The sequence below is a fragment of the Salvelinus fontinalis genome, chromosome 2 (genome assembly GCF_029448725.1).
Source record: "Salvelinus fontinalis isolate EN_2023a chromosome 2, ASM2944872v1, whole genome shotgun sequence".
Taxonomy (NCBI): domain Eukaryota; kingdom Metazoa; phylum Chordata; class Actinopteri; order Salmoniformes; family Salmonidae; genus Salvelinus; species Salvelinus fontinalis.
Window position 1 is genome coordinate 23,588,382 of NC_074666.1, and position 22,660 is coordinate 23,611,041.

The 22,660-nt window shown below is 41.8% G+C and overlaps 1 protein-coding gene across 3 annotated transcripts; it reads left to right on the forward strand.

The window, feature by feature from the left end:
- The first annotated feature begins 270 nt into the window (after window positions 1–270).
- On the forward strand, window positions 271–22,278 carry LOC129814863 (integral membrane protein DGCR2/IDD-like). 3 transcript variants are annotated; one of them, XM_055867971.1, is made up of 11 exons: window positions 271–648; window positions 11,642–11,674; window positions 12,986–13,108; window positions 14,206–14,292; window positions 14,374–14,584; window positions 14,716–14,792; window positions 14,973–15,155; window positions 15,408–15,611; window positions 15,811–15,957; window positions 16,367–16,603; window positions 16,748–22,278. In XM_055867971.1, the coding sequence occupies exons 1-11, from the start codon at window positions 567–569 to the stop codon at window positions 16,972–16,974; spliced, it is 1,611 nt and encodes a 536-aa protein (XP_055723946.1). In that variant the 5' UTR covers window positions 271–566; the 3' UTR covers window positions 16,975–22,278. The 3 variants fall into 3 exon arrangements, with proteins under 3 accessions (XP_055723946.1, XP_055723954.1, XP_055723964.1); XM_055867979.1 differs by lacking the exon at window positions 11,642–11,674; XM_055867989.1 differs by lacking the exons at window positions 271–648; window positions 11,642–11,674; window positions 12,986–13,108 and adding an exon at window positions 13,121–14,119.
- Window positions 22,279–22,660: the final 382 nt, after the last annotated feature.

Genomic DNA, 22,660 nt, shown 5'->3' on the forward strand with positions numbered 1-22,660 from the left:
AAACGATTATAATTAATGTGTGAATTGATAAAAAATTACTTGCATTACATTTCATGAAACGTTTCAATACCCATGCTTAAGATTTTTAGAACATTATTTAAAAAAAGCTGTTGTCCATGAAGTTCTGTTGAAATTAAAGTATAGCCTAATTTGCCATCAATCAAAACCAACCAATTAATCAAAAATCAATGCTTTTTCACTCCGGACACAATTCTGTTAGCTACTATAACACATGTATACAATAACCTTAACTCCGCCCCAACTCGCAATCTGATCAGCCGTGTGGAGTGTTTTGGATTGTTGTGACTGGAGAATGGAGCCATCTTGTTTTATTTCTGTCCTGGAATACGTTGGGCAGGCCGAACGAAAAACAGGGCTTTCGAATAATGATGTAGCTAGTTAGCGCGCTTGCTAACATTATTGCATATATTTGTATGTTTAGTGCTTCAACCACTTTGAATGACTAGGTACTGTCTTTGGCGTTTATAGGGTCGAAGCAAACGCGTTGGTTCAGGTGTCAGTTTATTTTATTTCTGAGTAGAGGAGTTACTATGAATGGAGGATAAATGTTGCCAAAGGCTGACAGCAGCAGTTACGTTCTCCTCTCTCTTCTCTTCGTCCTCACATTAACAGACCCACCACTGGCAGGTAAGAGTGGTGAAATGCAATTGGTTGTAATTTGTCACAATGTCGATCTTAGTATACCTATTATACCTATACTTAGTATATGGTAGGCCTATTTGCACGGGAATTTAGTTAGTGTAGGTGGCGTTTGTAGTTTATCACGGGTCTCAATTTATGCTGCTGGCTAGCCACTTACTGCGGAGCTAACAAACGTTAACGTAAATTATTTTAGCAAGAAAATGTATTATATGGGGATATAGTTCAATATTGAGCTGTAAGTTAGCTACATTTTGCAGTTCCAGCGTCGGTGTGGCTCGAAAGATACGTTGTAGCTAGCCTGCTGAAGGTTTTTAGTATTGTGCAGCTTTAGCTAGCTAACATTACTAGCTACGTGAAATTTGGGTGCTCCACGTTATTTATAGAACCCAGTACTACTAATGTTAGTTACTAGCTAGTTCACCAGTAATTTAGCCGATTAAACTCAACTCCAGGATGCGATGGAGTTGAGCGGCGACTAGTGTTGGCGGACTGGAGATCCAACGTTACATACAATTACGTTTTTATCCAAAACTACTGATTTCAGCATCCGAAGAATAGCCCACAATTACACACGACATTGATCGGTGTAATTGCGGGCTATTTCTTGGGTACTTAAATCAGTAGTTTGGGAGAAAATAGTCGTTTTATGTGATGTCGGAGCTCCAGTCCGCCTACCCCATTCATAGATGCGGTAATGAGGTCAATGGAATTCAACACAAACAATGGAAAGATCCTCAATCTCCTCTTGCCCCCCAGCAAAATGAACCTACATTTAGTCAAATGTTTGTGTATTTCACACTATGTTGATGTAAAAATCGGAGTGTAGTGTGTGTATGGATGTCAACCCGAATACATCTTCATGTCATCGTTTTTGTCCACGCTTGTGTGATTTATGACCATTAGAGGGGGTTACTCGACAAGCCCTTTTGGGCCTTTCCCCCCTGCACATTTTTTTTTACTGTTACAAACTGTCATACTATTTGTGCAACTAAACAGTCCATTGCAGTTAAAAACGTCTGACTACCACCACCGATTTCTGTATACCACTAGTTTAATACGCCTATTGACGGTAGTATCTTCTGACCAGGAAGGAGTGTTTTGTTAAGAGCCCTGACTCTTGCGCTAAACATTAACACGCATTGCTTGCGGTGCGGTTTTGTAAACATAAGGAACGTATCCTTTATATAAGCGAGAATTTGGGGGTGGGGGTTACATCACTACACCTTGTTTAGGTTTCCCACATGGCCTTATTTCCACGTTTACAGCGCTTGTTAATGGAAGACAGAGTGGACTACCTTTGCTAATGAGCTATCTGCTTCTCCGAACACCTGTGTGTAAACGTAAGACGGACACCACAAACGGGTTGTCACTGAAAAATACTTGTCTGTAACCTTTAAATCTCGTTAAAACGGTGTACGGTGAGTGCGTATTTTGCATTTGTGAAATTATATCGATGTGATATGAAAGTAGAGGGATTTATGTTTTTAGAACCGTACCACAATAGAGTCGATTCATGTTTAGATGGTTGTTTGGCTGTTTTTTTACGTTAGGAGCCAATTCGCCTTTAAACAGAACATTTTAGCAAGCTGCATTTCAGCTAGAAAACAGATGGGTTAGTTGACAACGTCATGATAACGTTGTGAGCGCTTCCATTGGGCAGACGTCAGCGTGTTGTGATTCTGTATGGCCGATTGCTAGCAAAAATGACAAACTGCCATGTGGGGAATCGTAAGTGGCTAGTTTCATAATGTTATTGAAACCATGTCTTGAGATTTTTTGACTGATTTCATGTCAATGCTAATACTGCTAAAATTCGCTAGCTAACCAGCAAATCAAATTGTACTAGTCACATGCGCCGAATACAACAGGAGTAGTAGACCTTAGTGAAATGCTTACTTACGAGCCCTTAACCAACAATGCAGTTAAAAAATATACAGATAAGAATAAGAGAAAAGTAACAAGTAATTAAATAGCAGCAGTGAAATAGCAATGTATTTGAGACAAGTGGTCATTGTGCAAATTATTTTTTTCAATAAACATTGGAGACTAATTATTTTACACGTTGTCAACAATCTAAGCAAACCCTGTCTGTTTTGCCACAGTTGCGCGTGTGTCGGTTTTGTTGCTAAACAACCAATCGATCTACATGCACGAAGTTTCACCAGAGAGCTTGGTAGCCAGCTAACGTTAACTTGCTACGTCGCAGGAGCAACAAAAGACTGGGCCAAATGTTGTTTTATGTTAGATATAGCTATCTAATGTTGTGGCGTTAGTTAGTTAATCGGATTTTAAATCTACCTGAAACACGAAGAAGCATTGTGTTAGCTGCTACGTCAACTTGCATTGACCTTAAGTTTGCATCAACCTTCCGGTTACTGTCCCAGCGCTCTAACCACTAGGCTACTGCTCCTCCAAGCTGTGTTGTCTCCCTGAACCCATGCACTGATTTGGGGTATTATTGCCTTTTGCACACCTGATCATGATCCTCATGAAATGCCTAGTTTGTGTAGTTGAATAAAAGCAATGGCACAAATGGTTTAACTTTTGAGTATTGTTGGCCCAGAGTGCATCTATGGTCATTGACTGGAGATTAGCCGCCTCTGTCAGTATAACACGTGTTCAGATGGCAATGGGTCCGCCCTGTGTGGGGTTTAACCTCTAAAAGCCGGGTGGTTCTACTAAGCTAACATGGAATTGTTTTAGGATGGTCATACCATGCCTCATTTAGCTATTTGATTTGGAATTTTAGGACCCCTTTTAAGTATAAAATAATAATTAATAATTTTGGATAAAATATTGAATTTGGCATTTACTACTATAGCCCATAGAAATGCATTGAATAACACATTCATGCATTTACTGTACTGTATTTATCTTTACTGTACTGTCTAAACTTGTGAACCCAATTGTGGTTTGTGACTACTGTGATTTCCAATTGCAGAAATGCTGCTACAGATTTTTAATCCCTTAAAAATACTTAATAAACAAAGGTGATGTCATTAAAGAATTAACTAATTGCCTTCACCTTAGGAGGTAGAGGATTTATAAAATACCTTAAAGATACAGTGCATTTGGAAAGTTTCTCATGGGTCCTTTTACATGGAAATTATCATATTTTTAAATTGAAAAATTTAAATTGAAAAAAGTTGCACTGGTCAGACTTTTGGCCAATGTACTTTTTTGTTGTCATATGTGGAGATGAGCTAAGCTTTATCTTTTGCAAAGTGTTTTTTTGATTAGGCTACATCGTGATTTATTTTATAACCCAAAGATTACTTAGGGTACCTTTTGTTGCCTTGAAACATTATTTTCTTTTCAACCACATAAATCATCACCTGTTTTAATTTGCAAGTGGTGTAAGAAGCTATTCTTTACTTACAAAACCTCAATGTTTTCATTCAGGAGCTGGGTGAGAGAAGGGTGGTATTGGCTGACTTTCTTATTTGTGAATAGCCTACATCCCAACCCAGGCTACATTCTATGCTTGCATTTAAACTGACTGTTTTTGCAAACGGACAACAAAAAAAAAGTTATACTTTTTTTTACAGCAAACATTATTGGAACGGTGGGTGGTTCCAAATTGTCCTGGTCCCATTTGGGTCAACTCAAACATCTTTTTTTAGAAAAGATGGTTGAATACCCAGAATTTCCCATGGGCTGGTACCATTGCTCATTGCTGAGCAAAGACAACTGTTTCTAGTGAGATGTGTGACTCCTTTTCATTTTATACATTTTATAAAGCTCCTAATGCTAGCAGTATCTCGTGCGAACTTGGGACTTAAGTCATTTTCACACTTCAAAACCGCAATAGCCACTACAATGTGAAAACAACATGATTTTGTCATGAGTTCAGTTCCATTTGCTTGATTTTGCAGAGATAACTGGATCACCTTTAGCTAGCTAACATTAGCATGCTAGCGACGCTAGCTAGCCAATGGAAACCGATGCAACCCTTCTGGCTATGTGACTAGCTGGATGTTCTGTGCTGATAATGAGGTCCATTTTTAAGATTCAATGCTCTAGTAAGTGCCATCGTGCAGAAATGGCAAAGAAAATACTTTGATGAGCTAGCTAAGTTAGCTAGCAAGGTATATCAGTTATCAAAGCTGATACTAGCTAGCGTTGTGTTGTCAACATTACAACCAGGACAGACTGTCATGGGACGCAAAACGCAGGCACCTACAGATGCAGCTCTCATGCAATGAAATTATCTTTTATTAGCTGTAGTTAATAAGTCAGTACACAAATTCACTTAGCTACTGTATGAGCAAACAGTTTACAACATGCAAAGTAGCTAGCTAGATGTCATCTCTGTAATATTCATATGTTTAAAAATACTGAATTATAATTGGATGCATTTTACCGCCATATCATACTGTGCTATGATTGGTTAAGACCACCCAAATGGTTAGGTCATGGTCAGTTTGATCCTGGTTGGCGATACGTGAACATGCCAGTTATAGCTAGCTAATAAAGAGCTACGTTAAATATCCTGTAGTACTGCATTTTATTATTTCGTACAAAGCGTGCAAAACAAGACAATCTCCATTAGCAATACATCTTTCTTTCGCATTTAAAAATGCATATGACAAAATATCTCTCAGTACATTGCATATTAGTCCACAACTTCTCTGGCATTTGGCTTGTAGTTCTTGCTCAGGAAAGAAGTGGAGACAGTTTTCAGGGGCCTCCCAGAGCACGAAAAAAGAGAACAGTGAGGGGGAGAGAAGTTAAGGATAGGGAGAAATCAACCATATGACCACTAGGTGTCATCCTATACCCAAAGTACTTGATAGAGTCCACTAGCTTGCTGCACTGGTGTAAAAGTTCACTATTGCATATGATTTGTATATTAACATACCTGTGACATTTTGGAGGACACTTATGGATCTCTAAGACGCATAAATACATGCGTACATGTATTTTCTCTGTAAACTGATTTGCATTTTGGGATTGAGGTGGGCCTAATTAAATGAGAAATGGAAATACAGCATACTTGGTGATATCTAATGCCTTCTTACGCTTTAAGATGGGGGTGCAACCAAGCTCACATGAAACCATTCATGAAGACAAATCATCTGAAGTATGTAGGCCCTACCTGCTGAGTATAAGAAACCATTGATGAATATAGGTATCCCAAAATAGCTTGAATGGGCTTGTCATTCACAAAGTACTGATGAAAAGTCAAGTACATTTGATCGAAATATGGGTATACGAGGACATCTAGTGGTTACCTTGTTATCCATCCTCTGTCACTAGCTATCATAGATGTGTATACCCCTTCACAAGATTGATGTTGGGTGAGTCTCCTTTCCTATGCAAACAAACACAATTAGAGATGTTATGCACTAGCACGCAATGTCAATGAGATATATTTGATGCAACATGTATTGTCATTGACTAGAAAAATGTTTTTGTACCCTTATACTAGCTAGCTGGGAGGAGTCCAGTCCCAGAGGCAGTCTGTTCTGCATTCCTTCTTGACTTAGATACAATGTGTTGTCATGCATTTGTGCATGCACACTGGTTACTGTCACAGTTACCTTGCTAGCGAAATTAGCTAGCTCATCAACCAGAATTTACTTTGCGATTTCCACACAATGGCACTAATTAAGCCTTGAATCTCAGTGACCTCCCTGTCACCATTGGTCATCTAGCTAGCCGTTAGCCATCTTAGTTGCATCGGTTTCCATTGGACTAGAGCTTGCTAGCTAGTTATCATGTAGGTGCCTATGCTGACTAGCGTCGCTAGCATGCTAACGTTAGCAAGCTGGCTAATGTCAATACACCTAGTCGTGGGTCTGCAAAATCAAGGCAAATGGTACTGAACTCATGACATGTTTCGACATTGTAGTGGCTATTGATGTTTTGGCTCATCCTTTATAACTACTGCTGTATACCTTTTTAATAATATACTGTCCATACTGTCTTAACCATTTAAATAGTGTACCAGTCAAAAGTTTGGACACCTGCTCATTCCAGAGTTTTTCTTTATTCTTACTATTTTCTACATTGTAGAATAATACTGAAGACATCAAAACTATGAAATAACACACAGAATCATGTACAGTCGTGGCCAAAAGTTGAGTGACAAAAATACAACTTTTCAAAGTCTGCTGCCTCAGTGTCTTTTAGATATTTTTGTCAGATGTTACTATGGAATACTGAAGTATAATTACAAGCCTTTCATATGTGTCAAAGGCTTCTGTTGATGCAAAGAGTCAATATTTTTCAAGACCTCTGCAATCTGCCCTGGCATGCTGTCAATTAACTTCCGGGCCACATCCTGACTGATGGCAGCCCATTCTTGCATAATCAATGCTTGGAGTTTGTCAGAATTTGTGGGGTTTTGTTAGTCCACCCGCCTCTTGAGGATTGACCACAAGTTCTCAATGGGATTAAGGTCTGGGAAGTTTCCTGGCCATGGACCCAAAATATCGATGTTTTGTTCACCGAGCCACTTAGTTATCACTTATTCCAAGCACCACCCTCCTTTTTGAAGCTTCCAGTATGTTATTTGAACTCAATCAGCATGACAGAGGGATCTCCAACCTTGTCCTCATCAACACTCGCACCTGTGTTAACGAGAGAATCACTGACATGATGTCAGCTGGTCCTTTTGTGGCATGGCTGAAATGCAGTGGAAATGTTTTTTGGGGATTCAGTTCATTTGCATGGTAAAGAGGGAATTTGCAATTAATTGCAATTCATCTGATCACTCCATAACATTCTGGAGTATATGCAAATTGCCATCATACAAACTGAGGCAGCAGTCTTTGAAAATGAATATTTGTCATTCTCAACTTTTGGCCACGACTGTAGTAACCAAAAAAAAGTGTTAAATCAAAATATATTTTAGATTCTTCAAAGTAGCCACCCTTTGTCTTGATGACAGCTTTGTACACTCTTGGCATTCACTCAACCAGCTTCATGAGATAGTCCACCTGGAATGCATTTTAATTTAAAGGTGTGCCTTGTTATTTTGTGGAATTTCTTTACTCAATGCATTTGAGCCAATCAGTTGTTGTGACAAGGTAGGGGTGGTATACAGAAGATAGCCCTATTTGGTAAATCAAGGCAAGAACAGCTCAAATAATCAAAGAGAAATGACAGTCCATTACTTTAAGACGTGAAGGTCAGTCAATCTGGAAAATTTCAAGAACTTTGAAGGTTTCTTCAAGTGCAGTCGAAAAACCATCAAGCGCTATGATGAAACTGGCTCATGAGGACCCAGAGTTACCTCTGCTGCAGAGGATGAGCTCATTAGTTACTAGCCTCAGAAATTGCAGCCCAAATAAATGCTTCACGGAGTTCAAGTAACAGATACATCTCAACAACTGTTCATAGCAGACTGTGTGAATCAGGCCTTCAAGGTCAAATTGCTGCAATGAAACCACTACTAAAGGACATCAATAAGAAGAAGAGACTTGCTTGGGCCAAGAAACATAAGCAATCGACATTAGACCAGTAATCTGTCCTTTGGACTCGTCCAAATTTGAGATTTTTGGTTCCAACCGCTGTGTCTTTGTGAGACGCAGAGTAGGTGAACAGATGATCTCTGCATGTGTGGTTCCCACCGTGAAGCCTGGATGAGGCGTTTTGGGGGGGTGTTGCTTGTGACACTGTCTGTGATTTTATTTAGAATTCAAAGGCACACTTAACCAGCATGGCTACCACAGCATTCTGCAGCGATACGCCATCCCATCTGGTTTGGGCTTAGTCCCACTGTCATTTTGTTTTTCAACAGGACAATGACCCAACACACCTCCAGGCTGTGTAAGGGCTATTTGACCAAGAATGATAGTGATGGAGTTGTGCATCAGATGATCTGGTCTCCACAATCACCCGACCTCAACCCAATTGAGATGGTTTGGGATGAGTTGGACCGCAGAGTGAAGGAAAAGCAGCCAACAAGTGTTCACAATATGTGGGAACTCCTTCAAGACCTGTTGAATAGCATTCCAGGTGAAGCTGGTTGAGAGCATGCCAAGAGTGCAAAGCTGTCAAGGCAAAGGGTGGTTACTTTGAAGAATCTCAAATATAAAAAAAACATTTTGATTCAACACTTTCTTGGTTACTACATGATTTCATAGTTTTGATGTCTAACCCATTATTCTAGAATCTATGCCCTCACGAACCATCAAACAAGCAAAGCGTCAATACAGGATTAAGATTGAATCCTACTGTACCGGCTTTGACGCATGTCAGATGTGGCAGGGCTTGAAAACTATTACGGACTACAAAGGGAAACCCAGACGCGAGCTGCCCTGCCCGGTAATGCGAGCCTACCAGACTTTTTATGCTCGCTTCGAGGCAAGCAACACTGAAGCAAGCATGAGCGCACCAGCTGTTCTGGATGACTGTGTGATAACACTCTCGGTAGCCGATGTGAGCAAAACCTTTAAACAGGTCAACATTCACAAAGCCGCTGGGCCAGATGGATTACCAGTATGTGTACTCAAAGCATGCGCTGACCAAGTGTCTTCACTGACATTTTCAACCTCTCCTTGACCGAGTCTGTAATACATGCAGGTTTCAAGCAGACCACCATATAGCCCAAGGAAGCGAAGGTAACCTGCCTAAATGATTACCGCCCCGTGGCACTCACGTCGGTAGCCATGAAGTGCTTTGAAAGGCTGGTCATGGCTCACAACAACAGCTTCCTCCCCTACATCCTAGACGCACTCCAATTCGCATACAGCCTCCACAGATGACGCAATCTCAATCACACTCCACACTGCCCTTTCTCACCTGGACAAAAGGAACACCTATGTGAGAATGCTGTTCATTGACGACAGCTCAGCGTTCAACGCCATAGTGCCCACGAAGCTCCTAACTAAACACCTCCCTCTGCAACTGGATCCTGTGCTGCCCCCAGGTGGTAAGAGTAGGCAACAACACGTCTGGCACGCTGATCCTTAACACTGGGGCCCCTCAGGGGTGTGTACTTCGTCCCCTCCTGTATTCCCTGTTCACCCACGACTGCGTGGCCACCCACAACTCCAATACCATCATTAAGTTTGCTGACGACACAACAGTGGATGCCTGATCAACGACGGCCTATAGGGAGGAGGTCAGTGAACTGGCAGTGTGGTGCCAGGATAACAACTTCTCCCTCAATGTGAGCAAGACAATGGAGCTGATCGTGGACTACAGGAAAAGGTGGGCCGAACAGGCCACCAATAACATCGACGGGACTGTAGTGGAGCAGGTTGAGAGCTTCAAGTTCCTTGGCGTCCACATCACCAATGAACTATCATGGTTCAAACACACCAAGACAGTCGTGACGAGGGCACAATAAAACCTTTTCCCCCTTAGGAGACTGAAAATATTTGGCATGGGTCCTCAGATCCTCAAAGTTATACAGCTGCACCATCGAGAGCATCCTGACCGGTTGCATCACCACCTGGTATGGCAACTGCTCGGCATCTGACCGTAAGGCACTACAAAGGGTAGTGCATCTGGCCCATTACATCACTGGGGCCAAGCTTCCTGCCATCCAGGACCTATATAATAGGTGGTGTCAGAGGAAAGCCCATAAAATTGTCGGAGACTCCAGACACCCAAGTTATAGACTGTTTTCTCTGCTACCGCACGGCAAGCGGTACCGATGCACCAAGTCTGGAACCAACAGGACCCCGAACAGCTTGTACACCCAAGACATAAGACTGCTGAACAATTCATAAAATCGCCACTGGACAATTTACATTGACTCCCCCCTCCCTTTTGTACACTGCTGCTACTCGCTGTTTGTTTGTTTGTTACCTGTACATAGTCACTTCCGCCCCACCTACATGTACAGATTACCTCAACTAGCCTGTACCCCCGCACACTGACTCGGTACCGGTGCCCCCTGAATATAGCCTTGTTATTCTTATTGTGTTACGTTTATTACTTTTTATTTTAGTCTACTTGGTAAATAATTTATTCTTCTTGAACTGCACTGTTGGTTAAGGGCTTGTAAGTAAGCATTTCACGGTAAAGTCTACACTTGTTGTATTCGGCACATGTGACACAAAGAAAAACCCTTAAATGAGTAGACGTACCCAAACTTTTGACTGGTACTGTATGTGTACACCCCTTCAAATTAGTGGATTCAGCTATTTCAGCCACGTCTGTTGCTGACGGGAGTTTTCTTTTCATGGTTCGGGCTAGGTGCCTTAGTTCCAGTGAAGGGAATTCTTAATTCTACTTCATACAATGACATGCTAGATGATTCTGTGCTTCCAACTTTAACAGTTTGAAGGACCTTTCCTGTTTCAGTGTGACAATGCACCCGTGCACATAGCAGGGTTTATAGAGAAATGGTTTGTCGATTGATGTGAAAGAACTTGTCTGGCCTGCACAGAGCCCTGACCTCAACCCCATCGAACACCTTTGGGATGAATTGGAACACCAACTGCAGGCCAGACTGAATCGCCCAACATCAGTACCCGACCTTACTAATGCTCTTGTGGCTGAATGGAAGCAAGTCCCCGCGCAATATCCAACTTCTAGTGGAAAGCCTTCCCAGAAGAGTGGAGGCTGTTTATAGCAGCAAAGGGGGGACCAACTCCATATTAATGCCCATGATTTTGGAATGAGATGTTCGATGAGGTGTCCATACTTTTGTACATGTAGTGTATATGGACTCTGACATTGCTTGTTCTGATGTTTCTTTCTTTTGGATTTGTGTGTATTGTTGTGTATTACTGTAATGTTGGAGCTAGAAACATAAGCATTTCACCGCACCTGTGATAACATCTGCAAAATATGTGTACTCGACCAATACATTTTGATTTGTGGTCCTTTGTAGCTCAGTTGGTAGAGCATGGAGCTTTTAACACCAATACCACCAATATGTAAAATGTATGCACCTGTGACTGTAAGTCGCTTTGCTAAATAGCTTAATATATTATGTGGTAGAACATTCCCAACTAGGAATGTGTTGAGATTTAAGGGGTTGGTTCATCAGAAATTGCTTTTTGTTTTGTTTCAGGTCCAAGGCTAGCTCTGGCAAGATTATTGTCAGGTAAGCAGCGTCTCCTCTGTTAGTGCAGTGTATCTGTAGGCCTGCCAGTCTCCAGCGATTTTGGGTTACTTTGTTCTATTCTCAGCTTGTGCCTATTTAATATTCCCATTCACAGCAGTGCTTTGTTTTTCCATTAACTTAGGTATTTTCTCGAACCAGTTTTTATGCAACTGCTCGTTCAACAATACCGAGATACTTTCAAAGAATCCTGTTAGTCCAGTGTCTAGACTATCTGTTCAGTGCCATAGAGGGAAGAGTTTTTTTTTCTTTCTGCGTTCTTAGACAACTGGGCCTTATACTCCCTCCTCACTAGAGAAGCCCTGACAGGCAGTTCCGATGCTGTCTCATGTTAATCACACATGCCACAGAGACGCTGACCCACTTAATACTGCCACTGTGTTTCTAATGGGTATAGGGGTAGACACTAAAGTAAAATAAGGTTAGGTCTTGTTTTATTCTGATATATGGCCCCTTTAGGCTGTTTTTCTTCTGGCCCCTTTAGGCTAACTGTTTTTCTTCTGGCCCCTTTAGGCTAACTGTTTTTCTTCTGGCCCCTTTAGGCTAACTGTTTTTCTTCTGGCCCCTTTAGGCTAACTGTTTTTCTTCTGGCCCCTTTAGGCTAACTGTTTTTCTTCTGGCCCCTTTAGGCTAACTGTTTTTCTTCTGGCCCCTTTAGGCTAACTGTTTTTCTTCTGGCCCCTTTAGGCTAACTGTTTTTCTTCTGGCCCCTTTAGGCTAACTGTTTTATTTTATGGAGGCCTTTTTTTAGATATTGGTTAGGCCCTAATGTATGTCCCTCATTTCTATTGTTTCTCAGGTTCTTGTGAGTCCGTTTAAGTTGTTTCTAAGCGCAGGTCTCAAAAACACTCAATGAATACCGCTGTTTGTTTCAGTGATAATGAAATAAGTTGTTTTAGATGTAGCTAATCTGTTTTATTTTAAGCACCAGACCTGAATTGAACTAAGTCAAAACACCTGAGGTATTGCTGCATTCCCTTCCAGTTTTTCCCTTAATGCTATATTTTATTCATTTGTTTCCTGGGAAGTTTTTATTCTAGAAAGCATCAGGTGCATTGTTAATGTAATGTGCATGATAAATGGTGAAAACCTTTTCTTATTTGTCTGTCAGTGACATGTCTCTGTAATGATACTAAAAGCTGGAAATGCTAAATCTTTCATTGACTTGTCTTTCAGTTCTTTACAATTGGTAAGCAGGTATGGGAGAGAATAAAAGCTGTGTTGCAGTGACCATGTCATAACTACAGGGGGCACTGTGTGGTGTCTTTAGCTTTCCTCTGTGCTGTGTTTCAGAACTGCGCTGCAGCCCTGGACAGTTTGCCTGCCGCAGTGGGAAGATGCAATGCATCCCCATGTCCTGGCAGTGTGACGGCTGGGCAGCTTGTGAGGACAAGAGCGATGAGTTGGACTGCCCCCGTGAGTGAAACATCTTTTACCCAGACTCCAACCTGAACTCTGGTCCCCTTTCCAAACAATTAGGGCTGGGAATTGCCAGGGACCTCATGATACCATCATGATACTTGGGTGCCAATACGATAAGTATTGCGATTCTCACGGTTCTATATTTATTGCGATTCGATACTGCAATTTGATGTTGCAAAAATATTACTTACTATACAGTGCCTTCAGAAAATATTCACACCCCTTGACTTTTTCCACATTTTGTTGAGTTACAGATTGCCACAATCGAGTCAATTTTAAATTATATTGCCTGCATACAATACCCCATAATGTCAGTGGAATAGTTTTTTTATTATTCATTAAAAATTAAGTTAATAAATATTCAAACCCTTTGTTATGGCAACCCTAAATAAGTTCAGGAGAAAAAATTGTCTGAACATGTCATGTAATAAGTTGCATGGTCTAAATTATTATTATTATTTAAAACAAATACAAATTGGAGTCAAAGTATCAATACAGTATCTGCCCAAATAATATTCCGATATGTAACTATCGATTTGATTTAGAAAACAACTTTCTAAATGTCAGGGGAAACGCCAAACTCAATCTGAGTAAACATTTTCTCAACGCCTTTTACTGTGTGCTTTGTTTGTTGATCTCTCTTGCGGAGATGGTTTGATATTGCAGTAGTAAGCGGTTGAAGGAAATCTTATTGTTTCCATGACTTAATTCCTGAATGAGCGCTGGTCCCTTGATCTCTGGCTGCATAATAGGAATTATGGAAAGGATTGGGTTCACACACAGCATGTGACCTTCTATAACACGGCCATTTTATTTCAACTTGACTGTGTGCATATTACATTATTTGATAAATGGTGGCAAAAGCAGTCAGAAATGGTTTTGTGTATTTATTGTCATGAGAAAGAACTTGATGTTTTTGCCATTGATGACCTGTGAAGGGACTAAATAAAAAGTTTTCTTCCCCTTAATGAGAAGTCCCTTGTCAACAAACAAAGCTGTCTTCAGGTTTGTTATGAACTGCAGCCAGTCACCACAGTACATTCCTTCTATTTAAATACGGCCTCTTACTTCTCTCCCGTCCTCCCTTTCAGCCATGAAAGAGGAGACGTTTCACTTTGCCAATGGGTTTGACCAAGTGGAAGATGTCATCGGTGTGGCCCAACCTGTGCGCTTTAACAGTAAGACCCACGTTTAACTCTCCCTCCAGCTTTGTTACTGGACATATTGTTGGAGCTCTAAAGCACCTTTCCCTTCCACAGAGAAGTGCCCTAGTGGGTGGCATCACTACGAGAAGACAGCCAGCTGTTACAAAGTGTACCTGAGGAATGAGAACTACTGGCAGGCTGTGGACACGTGTCAGAAAGTCAATGGCTCTTTGGCGACATTCGTCACCAACGAGGAACTGCAGTTCATCCTCAAGATTGAGGTGGATTTCGACGAGGAAGTGTGCGAGCGCAGAGACCAGTGCAAGTGAGTGTTTGCTAAGGATGTGTTACATGAAGTAATAATGTTGAAATGAATGCCTGAAGGCTGAAGCAGATTTTTTTTTTTACTGTACAGACTAATTTATTATTATTTAATCCACTTTCTCTCTGTTTCAGGTTCTGGGTGGGTTACCAGTATGTCATTACCAATCAGAACCATTCACTGGAGGGCCATTGGGAAGTGTCATATAAAGGTGGGTGCGGACTTTGTTCATTTTAATTAAAGTATATTGTGCTTGAATCCCACTGAAAATGAGCTAAAGGGAGCAGATGCAACTCATTGTCATGCTCAAACAGCTACGATCAGTCAAAGCATTAAACCTGTATTTGGCTTACGATTCATCTTGTTCCTTTCTCTCTCGGTTCCCTTACAGGGTCAATGCAGGTGTTCCTGCCGCCAGAGGGCCTGACTAACTTTGGAGAGGCATCTCCGACCCAGGACAACATCTTCTGTGCCCAGCTGCAGCGCTTTCAGATCAAGAGTATGAACGAGCGCGGCCTTCACAGCTGGCATGCCGAGAACTGCTACAAGAAGTTCCCCTTCCTGTGCAAGAGGAGTATGTCTGCTCTCATCAAAACCAAATGACCTATGCAGCTTCACAGGAGGTCAAAGTAGCTTGATTGTAACAAGTGTAGATGCTCAGCTGAAACCTGGTTGTTTGAGTCATAAGTTTCATGTAATTCTGTATCTAAAGCCTTGTGTGCTGTAATGCATGCCCAAGTCAGGGAAGTCCAGCATCCTTTGTTGTGTTAGTGTAGGTATAGTTATTGATTGGTTTTGGTCTTAAACCTTTGATTGTCTTTAACAGGGCAGACATGTGTGGACATAAAGGACCAGGTGGTGACTGAGGGGTACTACTTCACCCCTAAGGGGGAAGACCCGTGCCTGAGCTGCACATGTCACAACGGCGAGCCAGAGATGTGTGTGGCTGCGCTGTGTAATCGCCCGGAGGGCTGCAAGAACTTCGGCAAGGACCCCAAGGAGTGCTGCAAGTTCACCTGCCTGGACCGGGGTACTATCCAACTACTCACACAATTCCCTAAACAAAAACTATAAACTATGGGTGTTGTGAATGTTTCACAAGGTGGAGCTTGAAATGTTGATCTCTTGTCCTGTCATGTTGTTCAACAATATTTGGCACTGTAATTTCAGGAGAGAGAATTCAGAAACACTTGAAATGTATAAAAATGTGGACCCTGTCTGTCTTTTAGAAGGCAGCAGCTTGTTTGACTCTATGGCCAGTGGGATGCGTCTGATCGTCAGCTGTATCTCGTCCTTCCTCATCCTCTCTCTGCTGCTCTTCATGGTGCACAGGCTCCGGCAGCGCAGACGCCAGCGCATCCAAACACTCCTTGGAGGTAACCATACGCATCATATAATCACACTCATACAAACAACAGGTGGCACCAAGTTTGCTTTTTTTATTTTTACCTTTTATTTAAACAGTCAGTTAAGAACAAATTCTTATTTACAATGACGGCCTACACCAGCCAAATTCGGACGATGCTGGGCCAATTGTGCTCCGCCCTATGGGACTCCCAATCACGGCCGGAACCGCCATCCCTTCTGGAAAAGCCCTGTTTGGTCTTTAAACAAACACAGGGAACGGAACGCCTCTCCTAATCAGTCTGTACTTGCCTCTAGCCTGTCTCTGGTACTTCAGTGTATTCAAATGTGTATGCATTTTAGTAGTAAAACTTAATCAACTGCATTGAATGATGATTGGTTCGTTTCAATTGGTCTCACTCAGCCTTTCTTTGCTCTCAGTTCACCATTTCAACCTTGGGCGGCGAGTCCCAGGCTTTGATTACGGCCCGGATGCTTTTGGCACTGGCCTCACTCCCCTGCACCTCTCTGATGATGGAGAGAGAGGCGCATTTCATTTCCAGGAACCTCCCCCTCCCTACGCTGCCTATAAATACTCTGACATCCAGCACCCAGATGACCCCCCTCCTCCCTACGAAGCCTCCATCAACCCCGACAGCGTCCTCTATGTGGACCTCGGTAGGACCACCCTGTGCTGTTAATGTTAACGTGTTTTCCTCACTTTCTGTGATATCAGTTGATTTTTTTTCTAGACTTACATACTAGGTTGAGTATCTAACTGTTTCTGAACCCTGTCATCACTGTTCTCGTTGTTCTCCACAGCACGCCATGGCGTTCAGATGATCCCTAGTCAGATGAGGGACGTGGTAGATGCCATGACAGACGCCCCAGCGCCACCTGTCCCTGTGCAAATGTCCTTCCAGGAGCGGGAAGACTCCATGGACAGCAGCACCCTACTGGTGGGGCCTGACACCCCCACAGACAGCCACGCCCCTGACTCCATGCCTGTAGACGGCAGCAACAGCTCCTCCCTCAGCACCGTGGTATAGGACTGGGGGAGGGGGCTGCTCCCGTCTGGACCCACGCCCCTGACACCATGCCTGTAGACTGCAGCAACAGCTCCTCCCTCAGCACCGTGGTATAGGACTGGGGGAGGGGGCTGCTCCCGTCTGGACCCACGCCCCTGACACCATGCCTGTAGACTGCAGCAACAGCTCCTCCCTCAGCACCGTGGTATAGGACTGGGGGAGGGGGCTGCTCCCGTCTGGACCCACGCCCCTGACACCATGCCTGTAGACTGCAGCAACAGCTGCTCCCTCAGCACCGTGGTATAGGACTAAGGGGGGTGGGGAGCTGCTCCTGTCTGGACCCACACTTTGAGAGAGGAAGGCAGTGGCAGACTGGTCTATCACATGGGGTCTGTTAGTTAGAAGAGACTGGGATGGGATGGAAAAAGACGGTGTAGAAACAGTATCAGGGTAGACTGAAGGACCAGTCCACTTCTTGAGGTGTGAGGAAAATCGGACTGGTGTGTTTCTTGAACAGGTGAACTGAAACCAAGTGGGTGTTTGTCAGAAACGTAACCTCTACAGTTTAACTTAAATGCAGTGGATCAGACCGCTTTCGTATAGGTGAACAGATGGACGAGTAAGACAATCAAATGGATCTGGAAGACTGATTCTGTACAGAGAAGACAAACACTACACCAGGATGAGCTACTGCTTTTAGTTTTCATTGGACAAAGCTTTTGAATTATTTGTTTTGTTTGAGCTTCATGCTCAAGATTTCCCCCAATATAAACACTCCCTCAAGCCTTACACAAGGTAATAATGAAGGGGGAGGTAGATGGATCCACTTCAGCTTAAGTCCTTTGCGCTTCTTAATTTGCATCCTACTGCTTATGTCCTGGAGGCCGAGGCAGAACTTAGATTTTCAGTTATTGACAATGACTCGCATGACTCTGCTCTCTCTCCCAAGTCTCCTCCATGAATTAAATACATCGTTTTCCTATCCCAAGCATCGCCTCTGAACTTGGATTTTTGCCCTCTAATCAATCTGATATACTAAGATGTCTTCGAGATTGATAGCACAATGGTAAATAGAACAATGAGAGGTTCTTCTACAAGAGGTTTTTCAACCTTGCAGAAATATTTAGGTATGGTTATTGTTAGCTCCAGCTAACACATGTGTTGATGATGAGGTAAATGTTACAACTTTTACAAGAATCTTGCTACAATATTGCATTTTGTTCATTAATTTTTGTTGATGTCCATTGGTTGAGTATTGTCCTTTTCTTGGGTAAGAAATAGGCTGGGAATTGTTGGGACCTGAACATAGATGATGGGTCCCTCATGTTTGTCAATGAGTTCACCACAAGAAAGAGAATGTCACTGGTGAGTGTGAATTAAGGTTAGAGCTTCATGTGTAGCTTGTAGCAATGGTTACTTGCTGTTTTGTACCCAATGAAATGTGTAAAAGTAAACTTATTTAGATGGTGTTCTTTTCATTAAATCATATTAATGATTTAATACTAAATTCATTGGTAAAACAATCTGTTACTTGACTATGTGTGAGTGTATGTATGCACCTGTATATAAAAACCAAACTTTGTTTTTTAACATTTTGCACATCACCTGTTTGCCAAGTAGCTCTGTGCATTTGCTTTCAATGTCATTAAGTATTTTAAAACTGAATATATTTTGCAAGCATAACTGATAACGTGGGGAAGTGTAACAAACATCAATTGTGACATTTTTGGAAGCTGCAACTGGATCCACTGTAATATATTTTCTTGTCAATGTACATTGTCAGCTCAGTGTATTTTAGTTTGACTATAACAAAGGTGATATGATAGCAAAGGTGATATGACATTGGAGGTTTACCTGGTTAGGTTCTAACGGTAGCCTATATGGCATTGGGTGGCCAACCCCCTTTCTCATGTTTCATGATAATGACAGACAAAGAAAGTCTAATGTAGTAAACAAAAAAACTACTAGGAAAGCCACATAATTTGACCCCATTGTGACTCAAGGTGTAAAGACCTGTGAGAGCCCTGTTCAGTTCTTCTGTCGTGCTTGTTCACCTGTAGAGTTGAAAGGCCAAAGGAGATAGAAGGCTATGATGGCAGGCCTATGAAAGCACAAACACCCCTATGAGGGTTTTGGAACTACTTTGGTCTAAGCCCTTACCAGCCAGGATCTACAAAGCATGGTCATCTATTTGGCTGAAGTCTATCACCAGCAGCACTGAAATGGGGTGAAGATCCGCCTTGAGAATCACAGCTGTGTGTGTGTGTGTACACTGTGTTTATGTACAGATGTATGTAGCATTGCATCGTCATTTTAAAAAAAATGTTATTCGGTAGGTCTCAAGTTGTTTAGTATTTTTTTTCAGCATAGACAATCCTTTTGTGGATTATCCAAGGAAATTATGTTATGATTTGTAAAAAAACAAATTTATTGTAAACTTGGTGTGCATGTATGGGGGATGGTGTTTTGGAATCAGATCTCAATCTTTGGACTCCCGAGTGACGCAGTGGTCTAAGGCACTGCATCTCAGTGCTTGAGGCATCACTACAGACACCCTGGTTCGATTCCAGGCTGTATCACAACCGGCCGTGATTGGGAGTCCCAAAGGGCGTCGCACAGTTGGCCCACCGTCGTCCGCGTTTGGCCGGTGTAGGCTGTCAGTAAAGAATAGATTCTTATTTACAATGACTTGCCTAGTTAAATTGAATAAATAATCATCTTTGGTGTGAGTGTGTTTTCAGCTTGTAGGACCTGCAGTGCATGTTTTAGTAGAGGCATGATGAGAGAACAGAATTCTAATTTTCATCTTGGCCCAGGTTTAGCTTACAGATGCTTGCCTACAGGTTGATGTAGATGAATGCATTGGAACCCCTGCTGCATTTACACAAGTTGATTTGCTATTGAAAGTCACAATGGTGGTGTGAAAAAACAACTTTCAATGTGTTATAAAATGCAATAGCTGATATTTTAATTCATAGCTTTTAAATTGTAATTGTTTGCTTCTTTTGCAGGCGTCTGTGTGTTTTTCTGAGGTAGAGGTATATCTAATTAAATGCCAAATAAATTGTACCATGAAGGATAGCTGCCTGTTGTGTGTTAGGCCTGTAGTGGTAGCAGAGAACTTGAGACCATAGGATAAATAGGCCTACCGACACATGCCTAGGCAATACATGCTTCATCAGTCTTGGCATATGTCTCGGGAAATCCCTCAGCCATTGTGACCAAATATCAGGGGATTAAGATGAGATGTGTGTTGCTGATGAAGGGGAGCCCTGGAAGTTGTTAAGGAATTGAAATCTACATCTTGGCAGTGATGCTGAAACAAAAGATGTAAGATTTATTAGTCAGACCATATCAAGCATCAGTAGCCTATTACATCATACATCTGCATCTGAGAGCGACAGCAGGTGGATTTTAGGCCTATACACATACTGTATACCTGTCTCTTCGACAGGTGCCCTTTTATAGGCAGACCACTTGGCAAGGATATATAGTACAAAAAATACATTGGAAAAATGAACAGTGCTAACGTTTCACTCAGATACTGTACATTTTAACTTGTTACTTGTTTTCTAAATAAAAGGATTGACCTTACCATTTGAGGGCATTTGTGCTCAGCTGTGAGATGCCATGCTCTCCTCGCATCAATGTCCCGTTATGTGACATTCATCATTAAAGACCACTGGCAATGACACTCCACTGACCAAACAGAAGGGTAAAAAAACTTGACATTCACTTTCCCAGTCCTTTTTAAGCTTGGCATTTGCACAGAACCCTAAGCCCTGCCTCTTAGATTTTTATTTTGACTTTAATTAGACCTATTGAGGTGCTGTGCTTGTTTATTGGAAAATTATTTCCTGTTTATTACAGGTTCTCACACTGGTGAGTAACAGGTTTGTTTTAAATGTCCTTTAAATTTTACAAGGTACACTACCGTTCAAAAGTTTATACCACTTAGAAATGTCCTTGTTTTTGAAAGAAAAGCATTGTTAAACATTGTTAATGTCGTAAATTACTATTGTAGCTGGAAACGGCAGGTTTTTTATGGAATATCTACAGAGGCCCATTATCAGCAACCATCACTCCTGTGTTCCAATGGCACGTTGTGTTAGCTAATATGAGTTTATCATCTTAAAAGGCTAATTGATCATTAGAAAACCCTTTTGCAATTATGTTAGCACAGCTGAAAACTGTTGTGCTGATTAAAGAAGCAATAAAACTGGCCAGTCTCAATGCCAACAGTAAAGAGGCAACTGTGATGCTGGCCTTCTAGGCAGAGGTCCTCTGGCCAGTGTCTGTGTTCTTTTGACCATCTTAATCTTTTCGGACAGTCTGAGATATGGCTTTTTCTTTGCAACTCTGCCTAGAAGGCCAGCGTCCCGGAGTCGCCTCTTCACTGTTGATGTTGAGACTGGTGTTTTGCGGGTACTATTTATTGAAGTTGCCAGTTGAGGACTTGAGGCGTCTGTTTCTCAAACTAGACACACTAATGTACTTGTCCTCTTGCTCAGTTGTGAACCGGGGCCTCCCACTCCTTTCTATTCTGGTTAAAGCCAGTTTGCTCTGTTCTGTGAAGGGAGTAGTACACAGCGTTGTACGAGAGCTTCAGTTTCTTGGCAATTTCTCGCATGGAATAGCCTTCATTTCTCAGAACAAGAATAGACTGACGAGTTTCATTAGAAAGTACTTAGTTTCTGGCCATTTTGAGCCTGTAATCGAACCCACAAATGCTGATGCTCCAGATACTCAACTAGTCTAAAGAAGGCCGGTTTTATTGCTTCTTTACTCAGAACAACAGTTTTCAGCTGTGCTAACATAATTGCAAAAGGGTTTTCTCATGATCAATTAGCCTTTTAAAATGATATACTTATATTAGCTAACACGAAGTGCCATAGGAACACAGGAGTGATGGATGCTGATAATGGGCCTCTACACCTATGTAGATATCCAATAAAAAATATTTTTCCAGCTACAATAGTAATTTACAACATTAACTGTCTACACTGTATTTTGATCAATTTGATGTCATTTTAATGGACAAAAAAAATTGCTTTTCCTTCAAAACAAGGACATTTCTAAGTGACTCAACTTTTGAACGGTAGTGTAGGTAAATGTGTATTATGTCATGGAAGATAAGAATGTACCCCTGCACCTTGACTCGGTACTGGTACTCCTTGTATATAGCCTCGTTATTGTTTTTTTTACTATTTCCTTTTATTTAGCAAATATGTATTTTTAACTCAGCAATGTTGGTAAGTAAGCATTTCACTGTAAAGTCTACACCTGTTGTATTCGGTGCATGTGACCAATAAAATTTGATTTGTATTGATGTTCTTTACTGACCATACCTTGATGCTATTGATAATATAAAGTGACTGATGTCATAGTCGAAGTTCCTAGCATCCTGGTTGACACTGCCTGACTGCTTCAAATGGGGGAGAAATCACATAATTTGGTCCTGAACTAAACTGTAGCTGACACAGACACAAGGCCATTGTTTATCCAAGGACAGTGTCTCCTCATTTCTGAATGTTGGTTTATTCATGTTGCTCATCATGGGTGAAGTTATACATGTGTTCTCCATTGAGGTTTCCAACATGAAGGAACCTGTATCCAACATCCTGTGTCAGTTTACTGTACATAAACTGGATCATCCAGTAATTGCTCTGTCCGAACACTGAAATGTAATGTATACAATTTAGTTGAA